Raw genomic sequence first — 26,240 nt, 5'->3', positions numbered from 1 at the left:
CCTTCTGGGTGTGTAAATGCTCCTGCACTCGACTCTCGCACACCCAGAGATGCCCTCCTTGTGCAGAGGGCCCTGGCCAGCCCATGCCTTTCCTTGCCTGGACTTGCCTGCAGAATACATTCAAGCTCCTTAGTAACCTCTCCAAAACCTGCATTCACAGTTTCAGAGATTAAAAAATATTGGCTTTAAAAGAACTTGTAGACATGACTCTCTAGTTCAGTGACGTTAGTCCTTCAAGAATCACTGATATCTTTGAGAATCTGCTGAAACTATGCAACTTCTCCCCAGAACAATGCCCACAGACATCTCCAAGGGGCCATGAACCCCAAGACTCTTGTTGAGAACTGCAAATCAATGCTCCGTGATGACCTAGAGGGGTGGGATGGGGGGGTGGGGGTGGGAAGGAGGCTCAAGAGGGAAGGGATACATGTATACACATAGCTGATTCACATTGGTGTACAGCAGAAACATGATGTTGCAAAGCAATTATACTCCAATTAAAAAAAAAGATTGCAAATCAAGAGTTACAGTTTTGGTGTTTTCTCCAAAAAGTTAAAATAGAATTACCATACAATCCAGAAACTCCACCCAGAAGAATTGAAAGCAGGGTCTCCGATATACATATATGAGTATGATATATATGAATATGGGTATATATTCATAGCAGCACTATTCATAATAGTCAAAAGGTGGAAACAACCCAAATACCCATCAATGGATGAATGGATAAACAAAATGTGGTATACACATACAATAGAAAATTATTCAGGCTTAAAAGGAAGGGAATGGAATGTTATGATACAAATGAACCTTGACAACATTCTATTAAGTGAAATAAGCCAGTCACAAAAGGACAAATACTGTGCGACTCCACTTCCAGGAGGTCCTTAGAGTAGCCTTAGAGTAGCCAAATTCATAGAGACAGAAAGCAGAGGGGGATTTGCAGGGGTTGGGGGAGGGGAAATGAGGAGTTAGTATTTCATGGAGACACAGTTTCAGTTTAGAAAGGTGAAAAGACTTCTGGGGTAGATGGTAGTGAGGCTGCGCAACAATAAGAATGCACTTGATGCTACTGAGCTTGTGCACCCCAAATTGGTTAAGATGGTGAACTTTATGTTATATATATTTTCCTCTGGCTGGGAAGGAATAGGGTGAGGCTCCTTAGGTGGCACAGTGGTAAAGAACTCACCTGCCCACACAGATGTAAAAGACTCCAGTTCAATCCCTGGGTTGGGAAGACTGCTAAGAGAAGGGCACGGCAACCCACCCCAGTATTCTTATCTGGGAAGTCTCAGGACAGAGGAGCCTGAAGGACTACAGTCCATGGGGTTGCAAAGAGTCAAACATAACTGAGCGACTTCCACATATACACATACACTTACTTTAGAACATTTGAATCAATTTTGTGCATAAAATTAGCAGTAAAAAAAATTTTTTTTACTTCTACCAGTTTATTGCTACCAACCCATCTCCCTCTACCCTCCTTATTATGTGTGGCACAGTCATGTAACCCCATGGACTGCAGCCCACCAGGCTCCTCTGTCCATGGACTTTTCCAGACAAGAATACTGGAGTAGGCTGCCATATCCTTTTCCAAGCAGTAAAAATTTAAAGTGTCTTATTTATCCAAACCTTTGTCACGAAGGGGTATTATAATTCACATATTTATAGCACCTTCTAATTTTCAGTTCAGTTCAGTTCATTCAGTTGTGCCCGACTCTTTGCAACCCCATGAACCACAGCACACCAGGCCTCCCTGTCCATCATCAACTCCCAGAGTCCACCCAAACCCATGTCCATTGTGTTGGTGCTGCTATCCAACCATCTCATCCTCTGTTGTCCCCTTCTCCTCCAGCCCTCAGTCTTTCTCAGAATTAGGGTCTTTTCAAATGAGTCAACTCTCCACATCAGGTGGCCAAAGTATTGGCGTTTCAGCCTCAACATCAGTCCTTACAATGAACACCCAGGACTGATCTCCTTTAGGATGGACTGGTTGGATCTCCTTACAGTCCAAGGGACTATCAAGTGTCTTCTCCAACACCACAGTTCAAAAGCATCAATTCTTTGGTGCTCAGCTTTCTTTATAGTCCAACTCTCACATCCATACGTGACCACTGGAAAAACCATAGACTTAACTAGATGGATCTTTGTTGGCAAAGCAATGTCTCTGCTTTTTAATATGCTGTCTAGGTTGGTCATAGCTTTTCTCCCAAGGAGCAAGGGTCTTTTAATTTCATGGCTGCAATCAACATCTGCAGTGATTTTGGAGCCCAGAAAAATAAAGTCAGCCACTGTTTCCCCATTTGCCATGAAGTGATGGGACTGGATGCCATGATCTTAGTTTTCTGAATGTTGAGCTTTAAGCCAACTTTTTCACTCTCTTCTTTCACTTTCATCAAGAGGCTCTTTAGTTCTTCTTCACTTTCTGCCATAAGGGTGGTGTCATTGGCATATCTGAGGTTATTGATATTTCTCCTGGCAATCTTGATTCCAGCTTGTGCTTCCTCCAGCCCAGCGTTTCTCATGATGTGCTCTGCATAGAAGTTAAATAAGAAGGGTGACAATATGCAGCCTTGATGGATTGCTTTCCTGATTTGGAACCAGTCTATTGTTCCATGTCCAGTTCTAACTGTTGCTTCCTGACCTGTATACAGGTTTCTCAAGAGGCAGGTCAGGTGGTCTGGTATTCCCATCTCTTTCAGAATTTTCCACAGTTTACTGTGATCCACACAGTCAAAGGCTTTGGCATAGTCAATAAAGCAAAAATAGATGTTTTTCTGAACTCTCTTGCTTTTTCAATGACCCAGCGGATGTTGGCAATTTGATCTCTGGTTCCTCTGCCTTTTCTAAAACCAGCTTGAACATCTGGAAGTTCATGGTTCACATATTCCTGAAGCCTGGCTTGGAGAATTTTGAGCATTACTTTACTAGCGTGTGAGATGAGTGCAACTGTGCGGTAGTTTGAGCATTCTTTGGCATTGCCTTTCTAGCATTTAATTGTTTACATGTATTTTTTACTATTAGATTATTTGATTAAATCTATAAGTGATTATTTGGGGCAATAATCTCTTCAAACAAATATTGAGCAACCTGTTCAAATAAATATTTGTACCCACTTTATAATATAAAATGGTATTCCATTATTTAAATGTATATATATTTGATATGTATGACCAAACTGATGACATGGACCATAGCCTTGTCTAACTCAATGAAACTATGAGCCATGCCATGTAGGGCCACCCAAGAAGGACAGGTCATGGTGCAAAGTTCCGACAAAACGTGGTCCACTGGAGAAGAGAATGGCAAACCACTTCAGTATTCTTGCCTTGAGAACCCCATGAACAGTATGAAAAGGCAAAATCATAGGACATTGAAAGATGAACTCCCCAGGTCAGTAGGAGCCCGATATGCTACTGGAGAAGAGTGGAGAAATAACTCCAGAAAGAATGAAGGGATGGAGCCAAAGCAAAAACAACACCCAGTTGTGGATGTGATGGGTGATGGAAGTAAAGTTCAATGCTGTAAAGAGCAATATTGCATAGGAACCTGGAATGTTAGGTCCATTAATCAAGGCAAATTGGAAGTGGTCAAACAGGAGATGGCAAGAGTGAACATTGACGTTTTAGGAATCAGCAAACTAAAATGGACTGGAATGGGTGAATTTAACTCAGATGACCATTATGTCTACTACTGTGGGCAAGAATCCCTTAGAAGAAATGGAGTAGCCATCACAGTCAACAAAAGAGTCCAAAATTCAGTACTTGGATGTAATCTCAAAAATGACAGAATGATCTCTTTCGTTCCCAAGGCAAACCATTCAATATCACAGTAATCCAAGTCTATGCCCGACCGGTAATGCTAAGAAGCTGAAATTCAATGGTTCTATGAAGATCTACAAGACCTTCTAGAACTAATAACCAAAAAGAGATGTCCTTTTCATTATAGGGGATTGGAATGCAAAAGTAGGAAGTCAAGAGATACCTGGAGTAACAGGTAAATTTAGCCTTGGAGTACAAAATGAAGCAGGGCAAAGGCTAATAGAGTTTTGCCAAGAGAACGCACTGGTCATAGCAAACACCCTCTTCCAACACACAAGAGAAGACTCTACACATGGACATCACCAGATGGTCTTTGCAGCCAAAGATGGTGAAGCTCTATAGAGTCAGCAAAAACAAGACTGGGAGCTGACTGTGGCTCAGATCATACACTCCTTATTGCCAAATTCAAACTTAAAGAAAGTAGGGAAAACCACTAGACCATTCAGGTATGACCTAAATCAAATCCCTTACGATTATACAGTGGAAGTGACAAATAGATTCAAGGGATTAGATTTGATAGACAGACTGCCTGAAGAACTATGGATGGAGGTTCATGACATTGTACAGGAGGCAGTGATCAAGACCATCCCCAAGAAAAAGAAATGCAAAAGGGCAAAATGGTTGTTTGAGGAGGCCTTACAAATAGCTGAGAAAAGAAGAGAAGTGAAAGGCAAAGGAGAAAAGGAAAGATATATCCATTTGAATGCAGAGTTCCAAAGAATAGCAAGGAGAGATCAGAAAGCCTTCCTCAGTGATCAATGCAAAGAAATAGAGGAAAACAATAGAATGGGAAAGACTAGAGATCTCTTCAAGAAAATTAGATACCAAAGGAACATTTCATGCAAAGATGGGCTCAATAAAGGACAGAAATGGTATGGACCTAACAGAAGCAGAAGATATTAAGAAAAGGTGGCAAGAACACACAGAACTACAAAAAAGATCTTCATGACCCATATAACCACAATGGTGTGGTCACTAACCTAGAGTCAGACATTCTGGAATGTGAAGTCAAGTGGGCCTTAGGAAACATCACTACAAACAAAGCTAGTAGAGGTAATGGAATTCCAGTTGAGCTATTTCAAATCCTAAAAGATGATGCTGTGAAAGTGCTGCACTCAATATGCCAGCAAATCTGGAAAACTCAGCAGTGGCTACAGGACTGGCAAAGGTTGGTTTTCATTCCAATCCCAAGGAAAGGCAATTCCAAAGAATGTTCAAACTACCACACAATTGCACTCATCTCACATGCTAGGAACGGAGAAGGCAATGGCACCCCACTCCAGTACTCCTGCCTGGAAAATCCCATGGATGGAGGAGCCTGGAAGGCTGCAGTCCATGGGGTTGCTGAGGGTCGCAAATGACTGAGCGACTTCACTTTCACTTTTCACTTTCATGCATTGGAGAAGGAAATGGCAACCCACTCCAGTGTTCTTGCCTGCAGAATCCCAGGGATGGGGAAGCCTGGTGGGCTGCCGTCTATGGGGTCGCACAGAGTCGGACACGACTGAAGTGACTTAGCATAGCACACGCTAGGAAAGTAATGCTCAAAATTCTTCAAGCCAGGCTTCAACAGTCCGTGAACCGTGAACTTCCAGATGTTCAAGCTGGATTTAGAAAAGGCAGAGGAACTAGAGATCAAATTGCCAACATCCGTTGGATCATCAAAAAAGGAAGAGAGTTCCAAAAAAAACATCTACTTTTGCTTTATTGACTAAACCAAAGCCTTTAACTGTGTGGATCACAACGAACTATGGAAAATTCTGCAAGAGATGGGAATACCAGACCACCTGACCTGCCTCCTGAGAAATCTGTATGCAGGTCAGGAAGCAACAGTTAGAACTGGACATGGAACAACAGACTGGTTCCAAATCGGGAAAGCAATCCATCAAGGCTGCATATTGTCACCCTTCTTATTTAACTTATATACAGAGTACATCATGCGAAATGCTGGGCTGCATGAATCACAAGCTGGAATCAAGACTGCTGAGAGAAATATCAATAACCTCAGATATGCAGATGTCACCACCCTTATGGCAGAAAGAGAAGAAGAACTAAACAGGCTCTGATGAAAGTGAAAGGAGAGTGAAAAAGTTGACTTAAAACTCAACATTCAGAAAACTAAGATCATGACATCCAGCCCAATCACTTGATGGCAAAAGATGAGGAAACAATAGAAACCATGAGACTTTATTTTGGGGGGCTCCAAAATGACTGCAGATGGTGATTGCAGCCATAAAATTAAAAGGCGCTTGCTCCTTGAGAGGAAAGCTATGACCAACCTACACAGCATATTAAAAAGCAAAGCATTACTTTGCTGACAAAAGTCCGTCTAGTCAAAGCTATGGTTTTTCCAGTAGTCAAGTATGGATGTGAGAGTTGGACCATAAAGAAAGCTGAGCGCTGAAGAACTATGGTGTTGGAGAAGACTCTTGAGAGTCCCTTGGACTGCAAGCAGATCCAACCAGTATATCCTAAAGGAAATCAGTCCTGAATATTCACTGGAAGGACTGATGCTGAAGCTGAAACTCCAATACTTTGGCCACCTGATGTGAAGAACTGACTCACTAGAAAAGACCCTAATGCTGGGAAAGATTGAAGCCAGGAGAAGGGGACGACAGAGGGTGAGATGTTTGGATGGCATCACTGAGTCGATGGACATGAGTTTGAGCAAGCTCTGGGAGTTGGTGATGGACAGGGAAGCCTGGCGTGCTACAGTCCATGGGGTCACAAAGAGTCGGACATGACTGAGCGAGTGAACTGAACTGATATTTGATATAACCACTTGATTATTTGAATCTGTGATTATTACGGACAATAATCCCTTAAGATAGTCTCTTCACCTCCTGTACCCTTTGATAAAGGGTGCCTCATCATCTGATTATTAAATATATTTTTACATTATATGTCATATGATTTATTATAATGTCTCCCCCAGTTTGTCACCAAGTATGTTATTTTTTTTACCATGAAAGTTTAATTTTTATTATTTATGTTTTGGCTGCACTGTGTGACTTGTGGGATCTTAATTCCCCAACCAGGGATCAAATCCACGCCCTATGATTGGAAGTCAGAGTCTTAACCACTGGACCACCAGGGAAGTCCCGCTATGATTACAAATGTATTCCTTTGTGGTTTCAAGCAGTAATTATATGGTTCTCAGCAGATGAGTACAAAATACTGAAGCAGCCGTTGGCAGGGGCCAGAGCTGGGGTCATGAACGGCTTCTAGACTCTGGAATCTGAAGGCCTGGGCCTTTTCAGTCCTGGGACTGCCTGTTTGGAATTCTTCTACCTGCTATGGCATGTCTCTGCATCTTTTTCACCTTCAATTGCCCTGGCTATTCTTGGCCCTGTGTTCCCCTGTACACATTATAGGAACACCTTGCCCAAAATAAAAAAAAATAAAAAAATACTGTTGGGATCTTTTTTGTAATCATTTAACCCTATAGGCCTATTTGGTAAGACTATATTAAAAATGAGACTTCTTATCTATTAACATGGTGTAGTCCTCATTCTGGAGAAGGCAATGGCAACCCACTCCAGTACTCTTGCCTGGAAAATCCCATGGACAGAGGAGCTTGGTAGGCTGCAGTCCACGGGGTCACTAAGAGTCAGACATGACTGAGCGACTTCACTTTCACTTTTCACTTTCCTGCATTGGAGAAGGAAATGGCAACCCACTCCAGTGTTCTTGCCTGGGGAATCCCAGGGACGGGGGAGCCTGGTGGGCTGCCGTCTCTGGGGTCACACAGTCGGACACGACTGAAGCGACTTAGCAGCAGAAGCAGCAGCAGCAGCAGTCCTCATTCATTTTTCTTTAATGTCCTCCAAAAAAGTTTACGATTTTCTCCAGAGTATGTCTAACATGTGTTAGATTATTCCCAATTACTCAATATTTTTAAAGTTATTGTAATTATTAAAATTATTAATATGCAATTAATATAGACTAATGTGTTTAACTTATAATATGTAATCAACTAAAAGCTATTATAATAATTATTGCATTTAATTGAATTTTAAACATTTTAAGCTGATAGAAATAGGATTTTTGTATATTGATTTTGTGTCTAGCAACCTAACTAAATTCTTATTACATCTAATGATTTGTTGATGCTTTCAGGTGTTTTATCCAGACACCATAATCTAAGTTTTATTTTTCTTTTAAAAATGTTTATTATGGCATGATCTGCTAAGTCACTGCTAAGTCACTTCAGTCGTGTCCGACTCTGTGCGACCCCAGAGATGGCAGCCCACCAGGCTCCCCCGTCTCTGGGATTCTCCAGGCAAGAACACTGGAGTGGGTTGCCATTTCCTTCTCCAATGCATGAGAGTAAAAAATGAAAGTGAAGTTGCTCAGTCGTGTCCGACTCTTAGCAACCCCATGGATTGTGTAGCCCACCAGGCTCCTCCATCCACGGGATTTTCCAGCCAAGAGTACTGGAGTGGGGTGCCATTGCCTTCTCCGATGGCATGATCTACATATCATAAAATCTACCCCCTTTGAAGCATATATTTGAATGCTTTTTGGTAAATATAGCTGTGCAGCTACAATTATGTGGCTTTAGAATGTACTTATCCTTTTTATTTTTCTGTATCTTAACACATTTTTTTCATTTCTTTAACTCTAGTGCATTTGCTAGGGGCTTATGGGAACACCAGACCACCTGATCTGCCTCTTGAGAAATTTGTATGCAGGTCAGGAAGCAACAGTTAGAACTGAACATGGAACAACAGACTGGTTCCAAATAGGAAAAGGAGTACATCAAGGCTGTATATTGTCACCCTGTTTATTTAACTTATATGGAGAGTACATCATGAGAAACGCTGGGCTGGAAGAAACACAAGCTGGAATCAAGATTGCTGGGAGAAATAACAATAACCTCAGATATGCAGATGACACCACCCTTATGGCAGAAAGTGAAGAGGAACTAAAAAGCCTCTTGATGAAGGTGAAAGTGGAGAGTGAAAAAGTTGGCTTAAAGCTCGACATTCAGAAAACGAAGATCATGGCATCCGGTCCCCTCACTTCATGGGAAATAGATGGGTAAACAGTGGAAACAGTGTCTGACTTTATTTTTCTGGGCTCCAAAATCACTGCAGATGGTGACTGCAGCCATGAAATTAAAAGACGCTTACTCCTTGGAAGGAAAGTTGTGACCAACCTAGATAGCATGTTCAAAAGCCGAGATATTACTTTGCCAACAAAGGTCCGTCTAGTCCAGGCTATGGTTTTTCCTGTGGTCATGTATGGATGTGAAAGTTGGACTGTGAAGAAGGCTGAGCACCAAAGAATTGATGCTTTTGAACTGTGGTGTTGGAGAAGACTCTTGAGAGTCCCTTGGACTGCAAGGAGATCCAACCAGTCCATTCTGAAGGAGATCAGCCCTGGGATTTCTTTGGAAGGAATGATGCTAAAGCTGAAACTCCAGTACTTTGGCCACCTCATGCGAAGAGTTGACTCATTGGAAAAGACTCTGATGCTGGGAGGGATTGGGGGCAGGAGGAAAAGGGGACGACAGAGGAAGAGATGGCGGGGACGACAGAGGATGAGATGGCTGGATGGCATCACTGACTCGAAGGACTGAGTCTGAGTGAACTCTGGGCATTGGTGATGGACAGGGAGGCCTGGCGTGCTGCGGTTCATGGGGTCACAAAGAGTCGGACATGACTAAGCGACTGAACTGAACTGAACTGAACGTGTGTAATTTTGAACAAAAGAATGGTAGGTGATATTGGGCTCCAAAATCACTGCAGATGGTGACTGCAGCCATAAAATCAAAAGACGCTTGCTCCTTGGGAGAAAAGTTATGACCAACCTACACAGCATATTAAAAAGCAGAGACATTATTTTGTTGACAAAGGTCCATCTAGTCAAAGCCATGGTTTTTCCAGTAGTCAAGTATGGAAGTGAGAGGTGGACCATAAAGAAAGCTGAGGGCTGAAGAATCCAACTCTGGTGTTGGAGAAGACTCTTGAAGAGTCCCTTGGATTGCAAGGAGATCCAGCCAGTCAATCCTAAAGGAAATCAGTCCTGAATATTCACTGGAAGGACTGATGCTGAAGCTGAAACTCCAGTACTTTGGCCACCTGATGCGAAGAGCTGACTCATTTGAAAAGACCGTAAGGCTGGGAAAGATTGAGGGCAGGAGGAGAAGGGGACGACAGATGATGACATGTTTGGATGGCATCACTGAGTCGATGGACGTGAGTTTAAGCAAGCTCTGGGAGTTGGTGATGGACAGGGGAGCCTGGCAATACTGTATTGTGCAAATAATAAAAATGTCTTCCTCATATAAGAAGGCTTTATCTCTCCAGAGTATTTGGGCTTTTATTTTAATTACTAGAACTTACAGGGAAGCCTGGTGTGCTGCAGTCCATGGGGTCACAAAGAGTGGGACACAACTGAGCGACTGAACTGAAGAATGGTAAGTACCATGGCTAATTCACAATCCAAAATGGAATAATGTGGAACTTCCCTGGCAGTCCAGTGGTTAAGACTCCATGCTTCCACTGCAGAGGAGCCATAAAATATTTTAAAATTTAGAAAATTTAAAAAATAATTTAAAAGTAAATAAAATATTTAAATATACATAAAATGGAATAATTTTTCCATTGTTTTACCACTCAGTATAATGCTTGGCTTTTTAGTTTGTTTTGAGATAATCTCTATCCATACAGTTGCTTTCTAGCCCTAGTTTGATAAGCTTTGTTTGGTTTTTAATTATGAATGGGACACAGAATTCCATCCAATGTTTTGTATGTGTCTATGGAGAAGATCATATGATTTTCCCTTAAATGGGGCAGTTTCCAATTAGTCTTCCCACTGTGGAGGGCACTCCATGGTTTGTTGACAGTTCCCTGAGCTCCACCAAACTGGAAAAGCAATGCTCAGGTTAACCTAAGTTCAGCAAATTCCTTCCAAGACAAAACTAGCTTCATCTTTACTTGGTCTTTGGCCTGCATAATCTTTATTTTATTACCAGTTCCTGCATCTAAGACTTTTCCATTGTATTTAGTAGTGCTAGATTGTTTTTGCTTTTTTCCACTGGGAGAGTTGGTCCTCACTCCATCTCAGAGCAGAAAACAGATCTTTTACGTTTAGCACCAAGTGTGTTTTGAATCTGTAACTGTCATGAATGGGGTCTCTCTTGGGATTCCCACTGTCATCACACATGCCATCCTCAGAGAAAGGCTGTCCACATGACAAACTTCAGGAAAGAGTAGACAAAACCCTCTTCCTCGGTTTTTGGGAAAAAGTCAGGAGTCAGAAGACATGAGCCACTTCAAATGGGTATAAACCACAAACCACCTACATCAAGTTACTAAAACAGTGAACTTCAGGGGCTTTGCCCCCTTAGCTTCTGCAACTGTGGGTTTTACTATAGTTTCCCATTGAAAGTGAAACTGTTTGTCACTCATTCGTGTCCTACTCTTTGCAACCCCATGGACTGTAGCCCACCAGGTTGCTCCGTCCATTGAATTCTCCAGGCAAAATATTGGAGTGGGTTGCCATCTCCTCCTTCATGGGATCTCCCTGACCCAGGGATCGAACTCAGCTCTGCCACCTCGCAGGCAGGTTCTTTACCATCTGAGCCACCAGATGTATCTTATGATAGTTTCCCATGAACACTGCTGAAAGTTGACAGACAGAAGTAAGTTTACTAGTGTCAGTTATAGCAAGACAAGTTCCTGAGCTCTACCGTACAACATTCTGCCTAAAGGTAACAATACTGTATTGTGCAAATTATAAAAATGTCTTCCTCATAAAAGAAGGCTTTATCTCCTTAGAGCTATTTGAGCTTTTATTTTAATTACTGGAACTGCTTCTTTAATTTAAGAATATACTAGATAAAAGCTGATTTTACATTTTTTTTCTTAAAAAAAAAAAAAACTAAATAAATAGTTCAGGAGGGGAAGGGCAGGGGACGGTTAGAGAAGATGCAAGCAACAGACAAATGGACTCAGAAATCTGGTCTCTGCAAACCCATTCCAGTATTCTTGCCTGGAGAATCCCATGGACAGAGTAGCCCAGTGGGCTATAGTCCAGGGGATTGCAAAGTCAGACACAACTGAGCGACTAAGCACGCACACACAGAACACAAACCTAGGTTATGTGCTGTCTCACCCCAAAGGCACGCTGTTGGATGTGTTTCCATTCAAGGTCACCTAGACCTCTGGGACAATACCACCTCTGGAACTTCGCTGACGCATCCTAAGGTGAGTGGGGCCCCTCCCTTCTAAGGCCCCCCTTTTAAGGTACTGATCTAAGGCCAAGGAGTAGCTTGCAAGGTGCTGGGACATATAAGCACGGGAGCACAGCCCTGTGCCCTCCTCCATCATTTCTCTCCCCAGGAAGTGTAATCCTCTCACACTTGCAAACAAACACCTCTCAGTTGTTTTTCTGGTCAGTGATCAAAGGACAGAAAAGACTCAGCTCAGGTGTTCCCAAGAAACAGGCCTGCTCTCAGTCCACGCCAGGTCCCAGTGAGATTGCCTTCATCTCTCTTGTTTCAGAGCCAGAACCCACTGCATTCTCTATTTGGACTCAGTCTGCATGTTACCACTATGTGCTTCTCATCTTGGTTTCTCCGAAATTAATCTACGGTCTTTCACAGAACAAAAGCATACACCTTGAGAAAGGTAGAGACGTGTGTAAGTTGCAAGTGTTTCTTCTTAAATCCAGATGAAATGCTTCCTTTGATGGAGAGAGGAAGGAATAAATTGCAAGAGCCCACACTTTCAGATCCATGCATCCTTTATTCCATGACCAACCACTGTGTTGCAACCAGGCAACACTACACAGACGGGCAGTCACCCGCAACCCAGCTATACAACAATCGGAGGCTTACAGTACATTTAAGGCTTTTAAATTTGGAAAGAAAAAAAAAAAAGCTTTTTAATAAAACCAAAGAACTCTCAAACCCAAACCCCCAATCAACAGAAGTAGTGTAACAATTTTAAGCATCTTACATTTCTGATGCTGTTGGTACAACCCCAGTGTCAAAATCCAAATAACTCCTAAACTAAAAAGATCAGTTTCATGAAATTTTAATTACATAAATTTTTCAAAGCATAAACTTGTCTTTTTTTTGTCTTGGAAATGTTATAAAATTTTTAATAGCAAAACATAGGAATAAAAACATATTAACAAAATGTATTCAATCATTTACATTACAAACAAGGAATCTGCAGTTCATTGTTGTGGCCTGACAGGAGAAAATTACTCAATAGGAATCTATGCACAATGTGATTGCAAATATGTACAGTACTTTAAAAAAGCCTACAAGGAGGAAAGTTGGCTAGGTTCTTTGTTAGACCAACCAGACGATCAAAATATTAAAACTCTGTGGACTAGTAGTAATAACTTTACACTTAAAAAAAAAGTTTCATTTTGTTTAAGAATATTCCAGTTATATTTATATGGTTTCAGTTGATGAAGCCATTCACCATAGTTCCAGTAAATTACCCTTTAATTGATTTGTTTGGGGGAAAAGATCGACACGTTAATAAAAATGAACGAAGGAATTTTCATCACAATGGTTTCCAGTTAAACTATCACAGCTTCACAAATGGACTGAACCCATGAATCCAGTGGCTGAAAGAGAGCTGCAGGTCAAATACTGAGAACACCGGTAGAGAGAGGCTGAGTCCTGCATTAATGCATCCTGCGTGATGGGTAAGGTGGAGAAAGGGGTGTGAGCAACCTTTTTTACAGCACAAGAAAGTGGCTCCCCAACTCAGCTCTCATTCCCGCCCTGCAAGGCAATGAAGCTGGAAGTCACAACTGTTCGGTTTAACATGACGTGTGAGTCGGTAGAACCTGTGGATACGAAAGACTGAGAAGTCCTCAGCTCTCTGATGAGGATGCCAGAAAAGCTGCACGCTTCCTTGTGGTGATCACGCCAGGACCGCTGTCCAGTGAAAGCCTGTGTAAAACGGAGGACTCGTGTTCACAGTCAATGAGGTAAGATCAAGTTGTCGTCTTCAGGAATTGGGAAGTTCGTGAGAAATGAACTGTTTTAGTCTCTCTAGGTATTGTGCGTAAAGCTCTATGTCATTATGCCCGGCCCCTTCGACCCAGAGCGGCTCCACGGCCCGGGGACAGCGCTCGTACATGGCCAGGCCGTGGGAGAAGTCGATGACCTCGTCCTCTGTGCCGTGAATGACCAACACGGGAGAGGTGACTTTGGAGATCTTGTCAATGCTTCAAGACAGGAAAGGGGGAGAAAAAAGAAGGATCACAGACTTCACACTCAATGTAACCGAGTCAGCATCCTACGCAAACAAGCCACGTGCCCTGGAGGAATTTCCCCTCACTCTTCTAGTAGTTCATTTTTTTAAAAAAAATTAACTTTGCATTTCACAATAATTCTTGATTTACAGGAAAGGTACAAAGATAACACAGTGCTCCTATCTACTCCTAACCCTCTTTCATAAGGCCAATAAGGCACATGATCGTAGTCCGTTTGTCCAAACCAAAAAACCAGCATTGGTATGTTCCTAAACGCCAGACTTTATTTGAATTTTATGAACTTTTCCACTGAAGTCCTATTTCTGTTCCAGGATCCAACTGAGAATAAATACCTCAATGCCGTTAGCCATTGTGTTTTTGTAAAAGTATTTTATTAAAAACAGAACTTCTAAAAGTCATCTGACTACCCATCCAGTAAATAATATTTCTGATACATTCACATTTCGGGGAAATTTCTTAAAAAAAAATAAACAAGCTAGAACTTAACATACTGGAATGAATGTCTCTTGAAAGCTGGGCACTGAACAAAGCCACTCAAGTTTTCAGGACTCTGTGTGTAAGCCATCTTCAGCACGGATTAGCAAGGTCGTCGGAAGCCTCGTTTCATAAAAACGAAAACCTCATCCTTAAATAAAAACTGTACTATATAGCTTGGAAATTTAATGTATGCCTAGATTGGATCCTGAATGAATTCTGTTTACAAAAGTCAAATCTACCCACCAGGGAAGTCCCAAAATTCAGCTTGTGAGCCCATGAACTGTAGCCCGGCAGGGTCCTCTTGTCCATAGAATTTTCCAGGCAAGAATACTGGAGTGAGTTGCCATTTTCTATTCCAGGGGATCTTCCTGACCCAGCTATTGAACCCATGCCTCTTGCATCTCCTGAACTGGCAGGGAGATTCTCACCACTGCACCACCCGGGAAGCCCAATCTACCCACAGAGGATGAATATTTGAGGATCTCCAAAAGAACATTCTACAGGCTCTGAAAGCATTTCCCAAAGAGGAACTGAGAAGTTAGCAAGGCTTGTTAGGCTGGGTGCGTGGGTGACTTTTCTGCTAGAGGTCACTGTCATTTCCCCTACAAACACATAGAGGGGTGACCTTCTGTCCAGTTTGGCCTCCTGCCAGAGACCCCCTTACTGCTGATTTTCTGTATCTGATCCTAGCTAAAGTTACAGAAGGATTGACTGGTTCTACCCACAGGGGTCATTTTGTTATGTCATGACTAGCATTTACTCAGGGCTTACCTGGTGGCTCAGTGATAAAGAATCCACCTGCCAATGCAAGAGACTCGGGTTCGATCCCTAGGTTGGGAAGATCCCCTGGAGAAGGGCATGGCAACCCATTCCAGTATTCTTACCTGGAAAATCCCATGGACAGAGGAGCCTGGTGGGCTACAGTCCATGAGATCACGAAGAGTCAGAGATGCCTGAGCAACTAAACATCAACAAACATTTATTCAACATGGACCACGACCAGGTGCTTTACACTTCACATATGAAATGTTGTTCATCTTCAGCGAGACACAGTTAAAGAGGAGGGACTGTCTCTGTTAAACCACGGAGGGAACTGAAGCTTGGAGAAGATTATTAAAGAACAGGCATGAGGCTGCAGAGCTAGGACAGAGCTCTAACATCCATCACACATTTCAAAGATCTACAAACAGCTGTCACGGAGCCTCGTTAACAGCTCATGAAGTTGCCAACCACCTCACAATGTCCAGGAAGAATGCAAGACCTCACTGGCCGTGTCATTTGCCAAGGTCAGGGCTACTGTGGCAGGAGTCAATTTGGCAGATTAGGAATCTTGCTTAGAAATCTACTATCCTCTTATATTTAATTTTTAAAGTGACTTCTTCTCAGAATGCAAAAGTCCAATTATATTCCATTAAAAATCTATTTGCTGACAGTTCCATGCTGCATGATTTAGGGGACTCTCTATAGCCTGGAAGGTGTATTTAAGTTAAATGCCACCATCTTGATTCTAAATATAAAGGAGGTAAGGGAGAATAAGGGCTTCCCTGGTGGCTCAGACAGTAAAGAATCTGCCTGTAATGCAGGAGACTCAGGTCTGATCCATGAATCGGGAAGATCCCCTGGAGAAGGGACTGGCAACCCACTCTAGTATTCTTGTCTAGAAAATCCCATGGACAGAGGAGCCTGGTGGGCTACAAATAGTCTATGGGGTTGCAAAGAGTCAGGCACAACTGAGCGACTAACACTTCCACTTTTTTGCAAGAGAGAATAAACCACCAACCAAGTAATTATTAGGATTACTTCTCTCTCTATATATATAATATATGTTATAAATAAATGTATCTTTGGCCATGCTGCATGGTATGTGTGACCAAGGATTGAAGCTCGGAGCCTCTAACCACTGGACCACCAGGGAAGTCCCTTATCTCTATTCTTCAGTATTAAAAAAGAAACGGGAAAGTGCCTTCCTTAAAGAGAGGGACACAGAAACAAGTGTGCATTTGGTAGCAACAGACACCCTAAGAAAACATTCCTCAAGTTCAAATAGTCATGACAGTTCATGTGACTATTGATGGTTTGAAGTCTCTCATTTTGATACTTCATGGTACTGAACAGGAAGAATGGCCTTTTCTGCCTATTTCCACTCACCCACCTTAATGAAGCTGCTTAAACCACTTAACTCTCAGCCTCAGTTTCCTCACTGTAAAATGAGTCTTTCAAGATAAGGAGCATGAAATGATTAGCCCATGCCTGGCAGATCACTCAAACCGATTAAGAGTAGTATGCTGGTTTCCTATTAATTAATACACTGCAATTAGTTGCCGTGGCTGTATTTTAAGGTATCTGCTAATTTAAGAGTCAGGGGAAAACCTATGTATTTTGTTGCCAGGGTAACCCCTTCGTGGCTTTCCACAAACATGCTAAATATCTCCCTTTCAACAAATGGGCCTCTCATTGCCCATTCAGCACAAATAAGGCCACATTTGAGATGCACAGGGTCCCTGCTTAGCATTCTCAGCCATGCCACTGGAAATCTGCAGCTTGCTTAACTTTCCCATGAAGCTGAATCTCATACAGGCTGCACAGAGTTCACCCAAGGTGTTAGGAGAAAATTTCTTCTTGGGAAACAAGGCCATCTGTGGAACAGATGGTTATCCAACCGAATAATGCTCCCCCCACCCTCATTCCCAATAATAACAGAATGACAGCAATGAAGGTGTTGATCAAAATCCACAAACTGTACATACTTCTGTTGAGGTTTTCTATAACATGGCCATGGGTGTCCTGCTGTCAGAATTTCGGATGTGCCCTGGGCAAATAATCTTTATTAAATACTTTCCTTAGCTTGTGCTTAGTCGCTCAGTCGTGTCTGACTCTTTGCGACCCCGTGAACTGTAGCCCACCAGGCTCCTCTGTCCATGAGGATTCTCCAGGCAATTATACTGGAGTGGGATGCCATGCCCTCCTCCAGGGAATCTTCCCAACCCAGGGATAGAACCCAGGTCTCCTGCATTGCAGCTGGATTCTTAACCATCTGAGTCACCAGTGAAGCCCCTCCTCAGCTTAGATTAAAAAAAAAAAAAAAAAAAAAGCAGAGGTTTTCAAAGAGAGGTGTTCAAGAAGGCAATGTGCCCACTGCTTTTGCTTGTATAAAACACCTGCCTGTCTTCCTCCTTCTGTTCGGGGACTGGAAAACAGCAGGGGCTAGGCTGGCAGGAGCTCTGCCGCCCCTGGGGTGCTGGCAGGAGGGGGCCTGGCCATGGGCTCTCGTGCAGGGAAGGCGGGCTTTAGGCACAGGTGGGCAGCAGGAGGTGTCTAGAGCTGTATGGAGGACTTACACTGTCCCTGACGCCCATCATCGGCATAGCTTATGTTACTTTTTCTCTTACCTAGCAGTCTGACCAAAAACATAAGAGAAATTTCAAACTTGGGGATGCTTACAGTTTTTATATGAGTATCTGTTGTTATTTGGTTGCTAAGTCATGTCTGACTCTTTTGTGACCCCACGGACTGTAGCCCCACCAGGTTACAGTCCATGGAATTTCCCAGGCAAGGATACTGGAAAGGATTGCTATTTCCTTCTCCAGGGGATCTTCTCAACCCAGGGCTGGAAGCCTGAGCTATCAGGGAAGACCTATTTGAGTATCTAGACCTCTGATTTAGTTATTGTGACTCAACAATACATGTGCATCTGAGTGAACAAATGAACACTGTACTAGTTCCTTTAAGACATCTGTGCACTTGTTTTTTTTTATCCTGTACATCCAGCTGAACCAATTAATCCTGGATGTCGGGACAAGCAAGGTCCTTAGCCATCATCCGGCAGGTTGTTTTTTACAAATGAGTCTGGCCCAGAGGACTAAGTCCATGGTCGGTGCATGTGCCACATCCGCCTCCTGTCCCGTGAGGAGCCCAGCACACGGGTGATGGCCGGCTGCGTTCAGGAGAGGTTTACCCACAATTAACCGCGGCTTCTGATCTGAAGTTGAGTCACTGGATGTCTTAGTACTTACTGTACAGCAGTGAGCTTACCTGGGGAAGGCGTCAAAGCAGTACGTTTTCCTGGTGTCGGGAAAAGCCACACGCAATCCAGACATCAGAGGCGAATGGAGAATCACCGCAGCACATTCATACCTGGAGGCCAGGTCTACCGTGGGGACCGTCCCAATGCTCTGACCATACAGGATGATGTTCTCGGGACTTACGCCATACCTGGAGAAGTCAGAGGGCACAGGCCATTAGCTTACATGCGGCAGAGAGCGCGAGGAAGCCAAACACCACAGTGTCACAAACTCACAAAACTCCTACAACTAGGACTTTCCTGGTGGTCCAGTGGCTAAGACTTCACACTCCCACTGCAGGGGGTCTGGGTTCAAACTAGATCCCACATGCTGCAACTAAGACCTGGTGCAGCAAAAAAAAACCAAACCAGAAAACAGTTTCTGTGTGGCCCCAGGCCTTCGAACTTGACACCATCTAACACAACTGTGCTTGCAGAAGAAGAGGGTCCCAGGATTCAAGTCTTGTCTGGTGTTCCTGCCTGGGATTCATTTCAGTTGGAAGAATGAGAGATTAAAAAAAGGGTCAGTGGGACTTCCCTAGTCGTCCAGTGGTTAAGAACCTGCCTTCTAATGCAGGGGATGCAGGTTCAATTCCTAGTCAGGGAGCTAAGATCCCACATGCCAAGGAGCAAGTAAGCTCCGTGCCACAAAGACTAAGCTGGGCGCTGCAAGGAAGAGCCCACATGCTGCATCCAGGACCTGATGCAGCCAAATAAATATGTCTTTTTATAAGACAGGTCAGCAAAAAGAGTTTTGATGGATGGTTTTGAGGAAGGAACTCATGGCTCCAGTATTTCTTGCCTTAAACCCACAAATTTAAAACAGAAATCCTTTCAATGAGGATGAAATCTTGAGAGGTATCAGGAAGGGACTCTGTTATCATTCATCAGCAGACCATCCCCCAGAGAGATGCTATGGACTGAAGGGAAGTTATTCTGGGGAGGACCTCCGGCCACCGGAACCACCGCTGAGTTCCTTCTCTGATGGACAGGGAGGTCCATTTCAGTAGGATTTAACTGAGAGTTCAAAGTCCCTTGGAGGGGGAAGTATACTTAAGATTAGGGGTCTTCTTCTCCCTCCACAATTTTCATTAAAGTAGCTCTGACACCCCAAAGCATGAGGGCCACTGGATGCTGCATGAGTAGATTGCAGGGTGTCACAAGGCACTGGGAGAGAAGACTAGCTGCAACCCCCACATCTGAAGTGTAGGCTCTTTCCACAATGGCCAGCTCTGTGGCAGGATATTTCACTATTGATTATAAACAACTAAATAATAAACAACAATAAGAGGAAGAAAAAAATAAAAAATGAAGGTAGTTATTGAAGGGGAGAGGAGTAAGAGATGGTTAATATTAAAAGTTAAAAGAAAAAGAGGAATTCCCTGGCAGTCCAGACTCTGAGCTTTCACTGTAGAGGGCATGAGTTCAGTCCCTGGTCAGGGAACTAGATCCCATATGCCACGTGGTGTGGCTAAAAGTAAAAAAAATAAAGTAAAAGACTTCCAGATTAAAATGGCATCAGCCAAATGATGCCATTACCTTACGTTCTTTGATCGGATCTGCGGAATGATGAGAACTATACGGGATAACCTATCAATAGCAGTGAGTGTTACTATTAGAGTCAAACTTATTTTCTCAGTAACTTGACACTGTTTTACATCCTGTTTCACAGACCTTGGGGGCTACACTGAATGACTAAAGGAGCACTGGGCACAGACTCAAAGGGCAGAGGTGGGTGTGTAGTTATTCAAAAAGCCTTTTCTTGAGTGTCCTGACTCTGTCCATTCTCCAAGATCATGACCTCCTTGAAATGTCTTTATAGAGCAGCCTGAACTTTTCACTGAAGGATGCTCAGCTTTCAGGATTTCTACTCATGGGCATCAGGACACACCTGGCACCAATCTCAACAAATCCTACTTCTGACAAACAGACACTCATAGCCTTAACAACAAACACTTTACAACTCAGCGTTTTCACTGGAAAACTTCACTATGCGAAACACTAGCTATTAAGAGTGGAAAATATGACAACTGTTATTACATTAAATAAAGAACTTTGGGATTTCCCTGGTGGTCCAGTGGCTAAGACTCTGTGCTGTCTATGCAGGGGGCCTGGGTTTGATCCCTGGTCAGGGAACTAGATCTCACATGCTGCAACTAAGAGTTCATATGCCACAACTTAAGATCCCCTGTGCCGCAACTAAGACCTGTGCAGCCAAAGAAAGAGAGAACTTCTGGTCCTCAGAAGGCATCATTAAGAAAGTAAAAGGCAAGTGGTAAAAATTATTTGCACACACAGAACCAGCAAAGGGTTCACAACTAAAGCAAAGAACACATCAGTGGGGGGAAAAATGATCAAGTACAGAAAAACAGCACTCTACAAAATTATTATTTCATAACAGAAGACATCTAAATGGCAGAGAGGGGAGAAGGAAGGCAGGGAGGGTAACTCAACTTCATTAGTAAAAATGAAATGAGATTTCACAAATGAAAACCACAGCGTGATACTAACAAAAATTTAAATGCTGACAATACTAAGTGTTGACAAAAATGGGACCACAGGAACTTTCATTCTTTCCTGACGGGGACATAAGAGGACAGATAGAAGCACTTTGCAAAAAAGTAAAAGTGAAGATATAATGATGACACATTCTAATGGACCTAGCAATTCCTCCCCCAGATATATTCACCATGGATTAGAAATATCTTCTGGACTATTCATGGGTGGTTGGAGACAGCCCCAAGGGGTGTCACAGAGCATCACAGGACAATGAATGGTGATGAATGGTAAAGACATCCTGTTCAGAATGGATGAGATACAATCAGAATGAGCAGATACACAGAACACTCCATGTGCAAAAAACTTAAACCGACTCAAATTAAACTTCACTGCTTGGACTCTTTTGTTGACTGTGAGGGCTACTCCATTTCTTCTAAGGGATTCTTGCCCACAGTAGTAGATATAATGGTCATCTGAATTACATTCTCCCATCCCTGTCCATTTTAGTTCACTGATTCCTACACTGTCGATATACACTCTTGCCATCTCCTGTTTGACTATGTCCAATTTCCTTGATTCATGGTTCCTATGCAATACTGACAGCATTGGGCTTTACTTTCACCACCAGACACATCCACAACTGAGCATCGGTTCCACTTTGGCCCAGCTGCTTAATTCTTTCTGGAGCTATTAGTAGTTGTCCTCTGTTTTTCCCCAGTAGCATGTTGGACACCTTCGGACCTGAGGGGCTCATTTTCCAGTGTCATATCTTTTTGCCTTTTCATACTGTCACGGTGTTCCCATGGCAAGAATACTGGAGTGGACTGCTATTCCCTCCTCGAGTGGACCACATTTTGTCAGAACCCTCCACTGTGACTAGTCCATCCTGGGTGGCCCTGAGTGGCCTGGCTCACAATTTCATTGAGTTACAAAAGCCCCTTTGCCACAGCAAGGCTGTGATCCATGAAGGGGAGCTTGAGTGAAAGTTGCTCGGTTGTGTCTGACTCTTTGCTGCCCCATAGACTGTAGCCCACCAGGTTCCTCTGTCCATGGGATTCTCCAGGCAAGAATACCGGAGTGGGCTGCCATGTCCTCCTCCAGGGCATCTTCCTGACCTGCACTGCAGGCAGATTCTTGACCACCTGAGTCATCAGGGAAAGAAAGGCAAAGAAGTGAAGCCCTAAAAAACCAGGGTAGTGGTTAAGGACAGGAGGAGGGGTAATAGGTTATGGCTGGGAAGAAGCATGTTGTTTTGGGGAGGCTTATGGATCGCTGGATATAGTCTGTATCTTTTTTTTTTTTTTTTTTTTTTTGGCTGAGCTGCACATCATGTGGAATCCTAGTTTCTCGACCAAGGATCTAACTGGGGCCCCCTGCATTGGGAGCATGAAGTCTTAACCACTGGACTGCCAAAGAATAGTCTGTGTCTAATAGCAGTCATAGACTGCCTAAGAGTCCATGTCTTGTCACAACTGTTCCTTTTACAGTTCATTAAGCAGAACATTTACAATCTTATGAACATTACTGGCTACCATTCTATCTATTATATTTCACAACAGTATTTTTTAAAAGCTCACCAGATATTTCAGTTATGGAGACAGCCCTCCTGGAAACTGTTATGAATCATGATAGATTTTGTGCTAAACACAAACCTTCTAAGGAAACATGAGCCCATTAGAAATTACATCTCATCAAGAGCTAATGTGGGGAAAACTCATGTTCAAATGTTCCACAAAAAGCAGCCAACAAAAAACAGGGTCACAGTTCCATTCCTTCAAACAAAATCTATACGGAAAAGGGACGTGAAAGTAATCTATTAAAATGATAATAATGGTTATTTTCGGGTAGTGAGAACCAGGTAATGTTTCTTCTTTCAAATATTCATTTCTAATTTCCTATAATTATTAGGTAGTGATTTGTTAAAATGAATAAATTAAGGAAGCACAATTGCTGGACCGTTTTGCATGGAGTCAGCAAGCGTTCTTTACAGCGTCTGTATTTGAAAAGCCTTGAAAACTAAAGTGCTAGTGAAATGTTCAGATTTGTTAGTATTACATTACGGACTTTCCCCTGTTTATTATACTGTCTGACAACACATGAGAAGCCTCGGAGGTACAGATGGGGCTCGGGGGCGGCTAATTCTTTGAAGGTATGGAAGGTTTTCAGGAAAACTCTTAGGTTTCTGGTCAAACATCCACCTCTTACAGACGAGGAGGCTGAAGTGGGTCCCTTTTATGGCCCCACTAAGATGTTGTTTTTGATGGAAAAAAAAAAAAGGTAGACGATTGATGACCTCTGTACCTCTATACCAATGGTTCCAAAATAAGAAGTATCTGAATGTTTTGGGAATCTTAAAGAATATAAATTCCTTTAGAAATTTTCCATACTTAAAAACTCCAGTGGGTTTGCTGGTTCCACAAACTAACCATTGTTTGGTACTGAGTAAAAACTGTCAAACCAGATCCTAAAGTGCTTTTAGCTCTCAAATTCAATTAAAAGATGAGGGATAAAAAGAGAGATGGTAAATGGACTCTGTTACTAACTCTGGGTGAAATTCAGGGCATTTGAAGATCATAGCTCTTAGGATTAAGTTAAAAAAAAAAAATATATATATATATATAAAATTTTTTCCCCCAAAACATCAACAATTCCCAAGTCCAAAACCTTTATCCTAAAGTAAAACAGATGTTAAGCTCTTCCAGCCTGGACAGGACAGTTTTGTGGCATGACACAGACAGGCAGGATTTTTTGCTTTTTTACTTAGAATTTGCTATTCTGGGGTATCATGATAGCAAAACATCAAAAGTGATTTCTTACAACAGTCCAAAAACAATGTGTTTTTTTCTTCCAGGTGTCCAACCCCCAAAGGCAGGCTTTTACAAGTAAACTTCCGCGTTTCTCAGCTATAAACACACCAGACCCGGAGACACAGAAGCCATTCCCCCTTCTTATGCCCAATGGCTCTCTTCTTCTGCTGTTTCCCCCTTACCCCTTCGTGTGTCTGGAAGAGGTGTTGCTTTTCCATCCCAGGGCTAACCTTCCACCCGAGCACTGGATCCTCATCCTCCCCTAAATTTGAAAATTTCATCCCCACCCATGCAGAACCAATCTTAATCCCAGAACCACACACATCTCCAAGTCTCTGGATCTAAGAAAGGGCCCATCTTCACGGATGCTTCTCTAGTGACAGCCCCATCTCTCATCTCTCCTTCCCCACCACATCCTCATCCCCAATGAAGCCCCTGAAATCCACCCCCTGCCACCACAACGTCCAGTGAGCGGCTATCAGAAGTTCCTGATGCAACTCCTTCTCCCCAAGTCCTCATCCAATTTCTCCTTCTTCTTTTCCTTCTCCCTCCTTTTTTCTTTTTGCCACAAGCAGCAGCATGCAGGATCTTCCCTGACCAGGGATTGAACCTGTGCCCTCTGCAATGGAAGCACAGAATCTTAACTGCTGGACCACCATGGGAGCCCATGATGCCTTTCTTCTGCATTCACTCTTGGTTCCTCCCCCAGCCCCACCACCCACAGGCTTGGCCCCTTCCTGGCTCCCCTCCTCCTGCCGTAGCCTTCCTACTACTCTTACATCTTCACACCAAAGGATTTTACTGAATCCATGCCTCAACTGTTAACTCTCTGCTGGCAATGCTTCCAACACAGCAGTCAAAGTCAGGATGAAGACAAAGATAAATTACGGAAAGGAGTGGACCGTCACATAAGAAATCCAGCTAAAGATCTCAGCTTATTCTGGCAGTGACTGATTAGCTTGGTGATTATGCAAACAGGGGACTAGTTTCTACACCTGGAAGATATCACTTATTGTTTTAAAAATAACACATTAAAAATAATAGTTGCTGAATGCTTCTTTACGGACTAAGCACAGAACCTCTGTGGGTACAGAAAGATGAACATAAAACACTGGGTGGGTGCAAGCAACTTATAGTCTAGCTGGGGAAGCAAGGAATGTATGTAAAAGCTTGGGGTGGGGGACAAGCTAAAGCCAGATCTAAATCTAGGATGAGTGATTAGGACACAGGATGTCACAGCAGATGAGGCAAGAAATTCAAGGTCAGGCAGGGTCAAAGCCACGTGAACAAAGCACTTCATTTGCTTGTAGCCAACTACAGCTCCATTTGCATGTCACACAGACACACGTTCTTATCAGACTCTCCCTGGACCTCCCCACGAAATCTTCAGTCCTGACTTAAATATGCAAGCAGGTACTGTCTGCACATGGATCTCTAGGGAAAAGCCACTCTTAGCTGGTGAGAGTCCATGCATTCATTTTACAGCAGAGTCTACAGTCAGAATGTCATCATCTCCTGCAAGTGCATCCAGGCCTGCCACCGCTGGTCCTGGGGACCCGCAGCGGGTTCTGACACTCAGGTCTGACCCTTGGCACGTTGAGAGACTGAATAGCCAAGACCTGTATTTACACTGTAGCTATAACTGAGCCTGGAAGTCCTGATGCTGATGATCAGAGCCCCAGGCCTGCCAGAGGACCATTCAGAGGCCCTAGTTTCATAGCATCCTCAGCATGAGCATCGCATAAACACCAGCCTCTGAACCTGAGTCTCCTCTTGGTTACAGTCTCCACTGCCCCTTAACCCTTCTTTGACTGGATCCCTCAAATTTCACCCAGGCCAAAATTCTGATTCCATTAAGTCCCACGCTCAAGCACAGTCCATCAGATCTTCAACCCCAAAGTCCTAGACAGTGTTATAACCCCCAGAATCCTAGACATCCTGGCCATCCTGCTTTTTTAAAAAAATTAATTTTTATTGGACTATAGCTGCTTTACTATGCTGTGTTAGTTTCTGCTGTAAAGCAAAGTGAGTCAGCTACACATATACATATATCCCTTCTTCCTTGGATTTCCCTCTCATTTAGGTCACCACAGAGCACTGAGTTTAAAAGGGAGGAAGAAACTGCCCGCAGAGGGAAAGACTTGAGTTAGAGATGAACTCCAGTAGCCGCTCGCCTGTAAATTCGTAGAAATACTTGCATGACACAGAGTGAATGGGGCCAAAGTCAGGATGGGTTCTGAGAAAACATACTAGAAAACTCAAAATGCAGTATAGGGACTTCCCTGGAGATATAGCAATGAAGACTCTGCTTAACAATGCAGGAGC

General features: G+C 43.1%; 1 protein-coding gene across 1 annotated transcript in view; it reads right to left on the bottom strand.

Annotated features, from left to right (window-relative positions):
- Window positions 1-12,563: 12,563 nt before the first annotated feature.
- Window positions 12,564-26,240, bottom strand: part of ABHD17C (abhydrolase domain containing 17C, depalmitoylase) — a 54,734-nt gene continuing 41,057 nt past the window's right edge. Inside the window, exons 2-3 of the mRNA XM_005889745.3 lie at window positions 18,582-18,761; window positions 12,564-14,024 (exon numbers count right to left, since the gene is read on the bottom strand). Coding sequence (XP_005889807.2) covers window positions 13,805-14,024; window positions 18,582-18,761 — 400 coding nt within the window. The 3' untranslated portion in view covers window positions 12,564-13,804. The remainder of the gene's footprint in view (window positions 14,025-18,581; window positions 18,762-26,240) is intronic.

This window comes from Bos mutus, chromosome 21, assembly GCF_027580195.1.
Source record: "Bos mutus isolate GX-2022 chromosome 21, NWIPB_WYAK_1.1, whole genome shotgun sequence".
NCBI classification, from domain to species: domain Eukaryota; kingdom Metazoa; phylum Chordata; class Mammalia; order Artiodactyla; family Bovidae; genus Bos; species Bos mutus.
The sequence above is the reverse complement of the archived record's forward strand: the minus strand, read 5'-3'. Positions and strand labels throughout refer to the sequence as shown.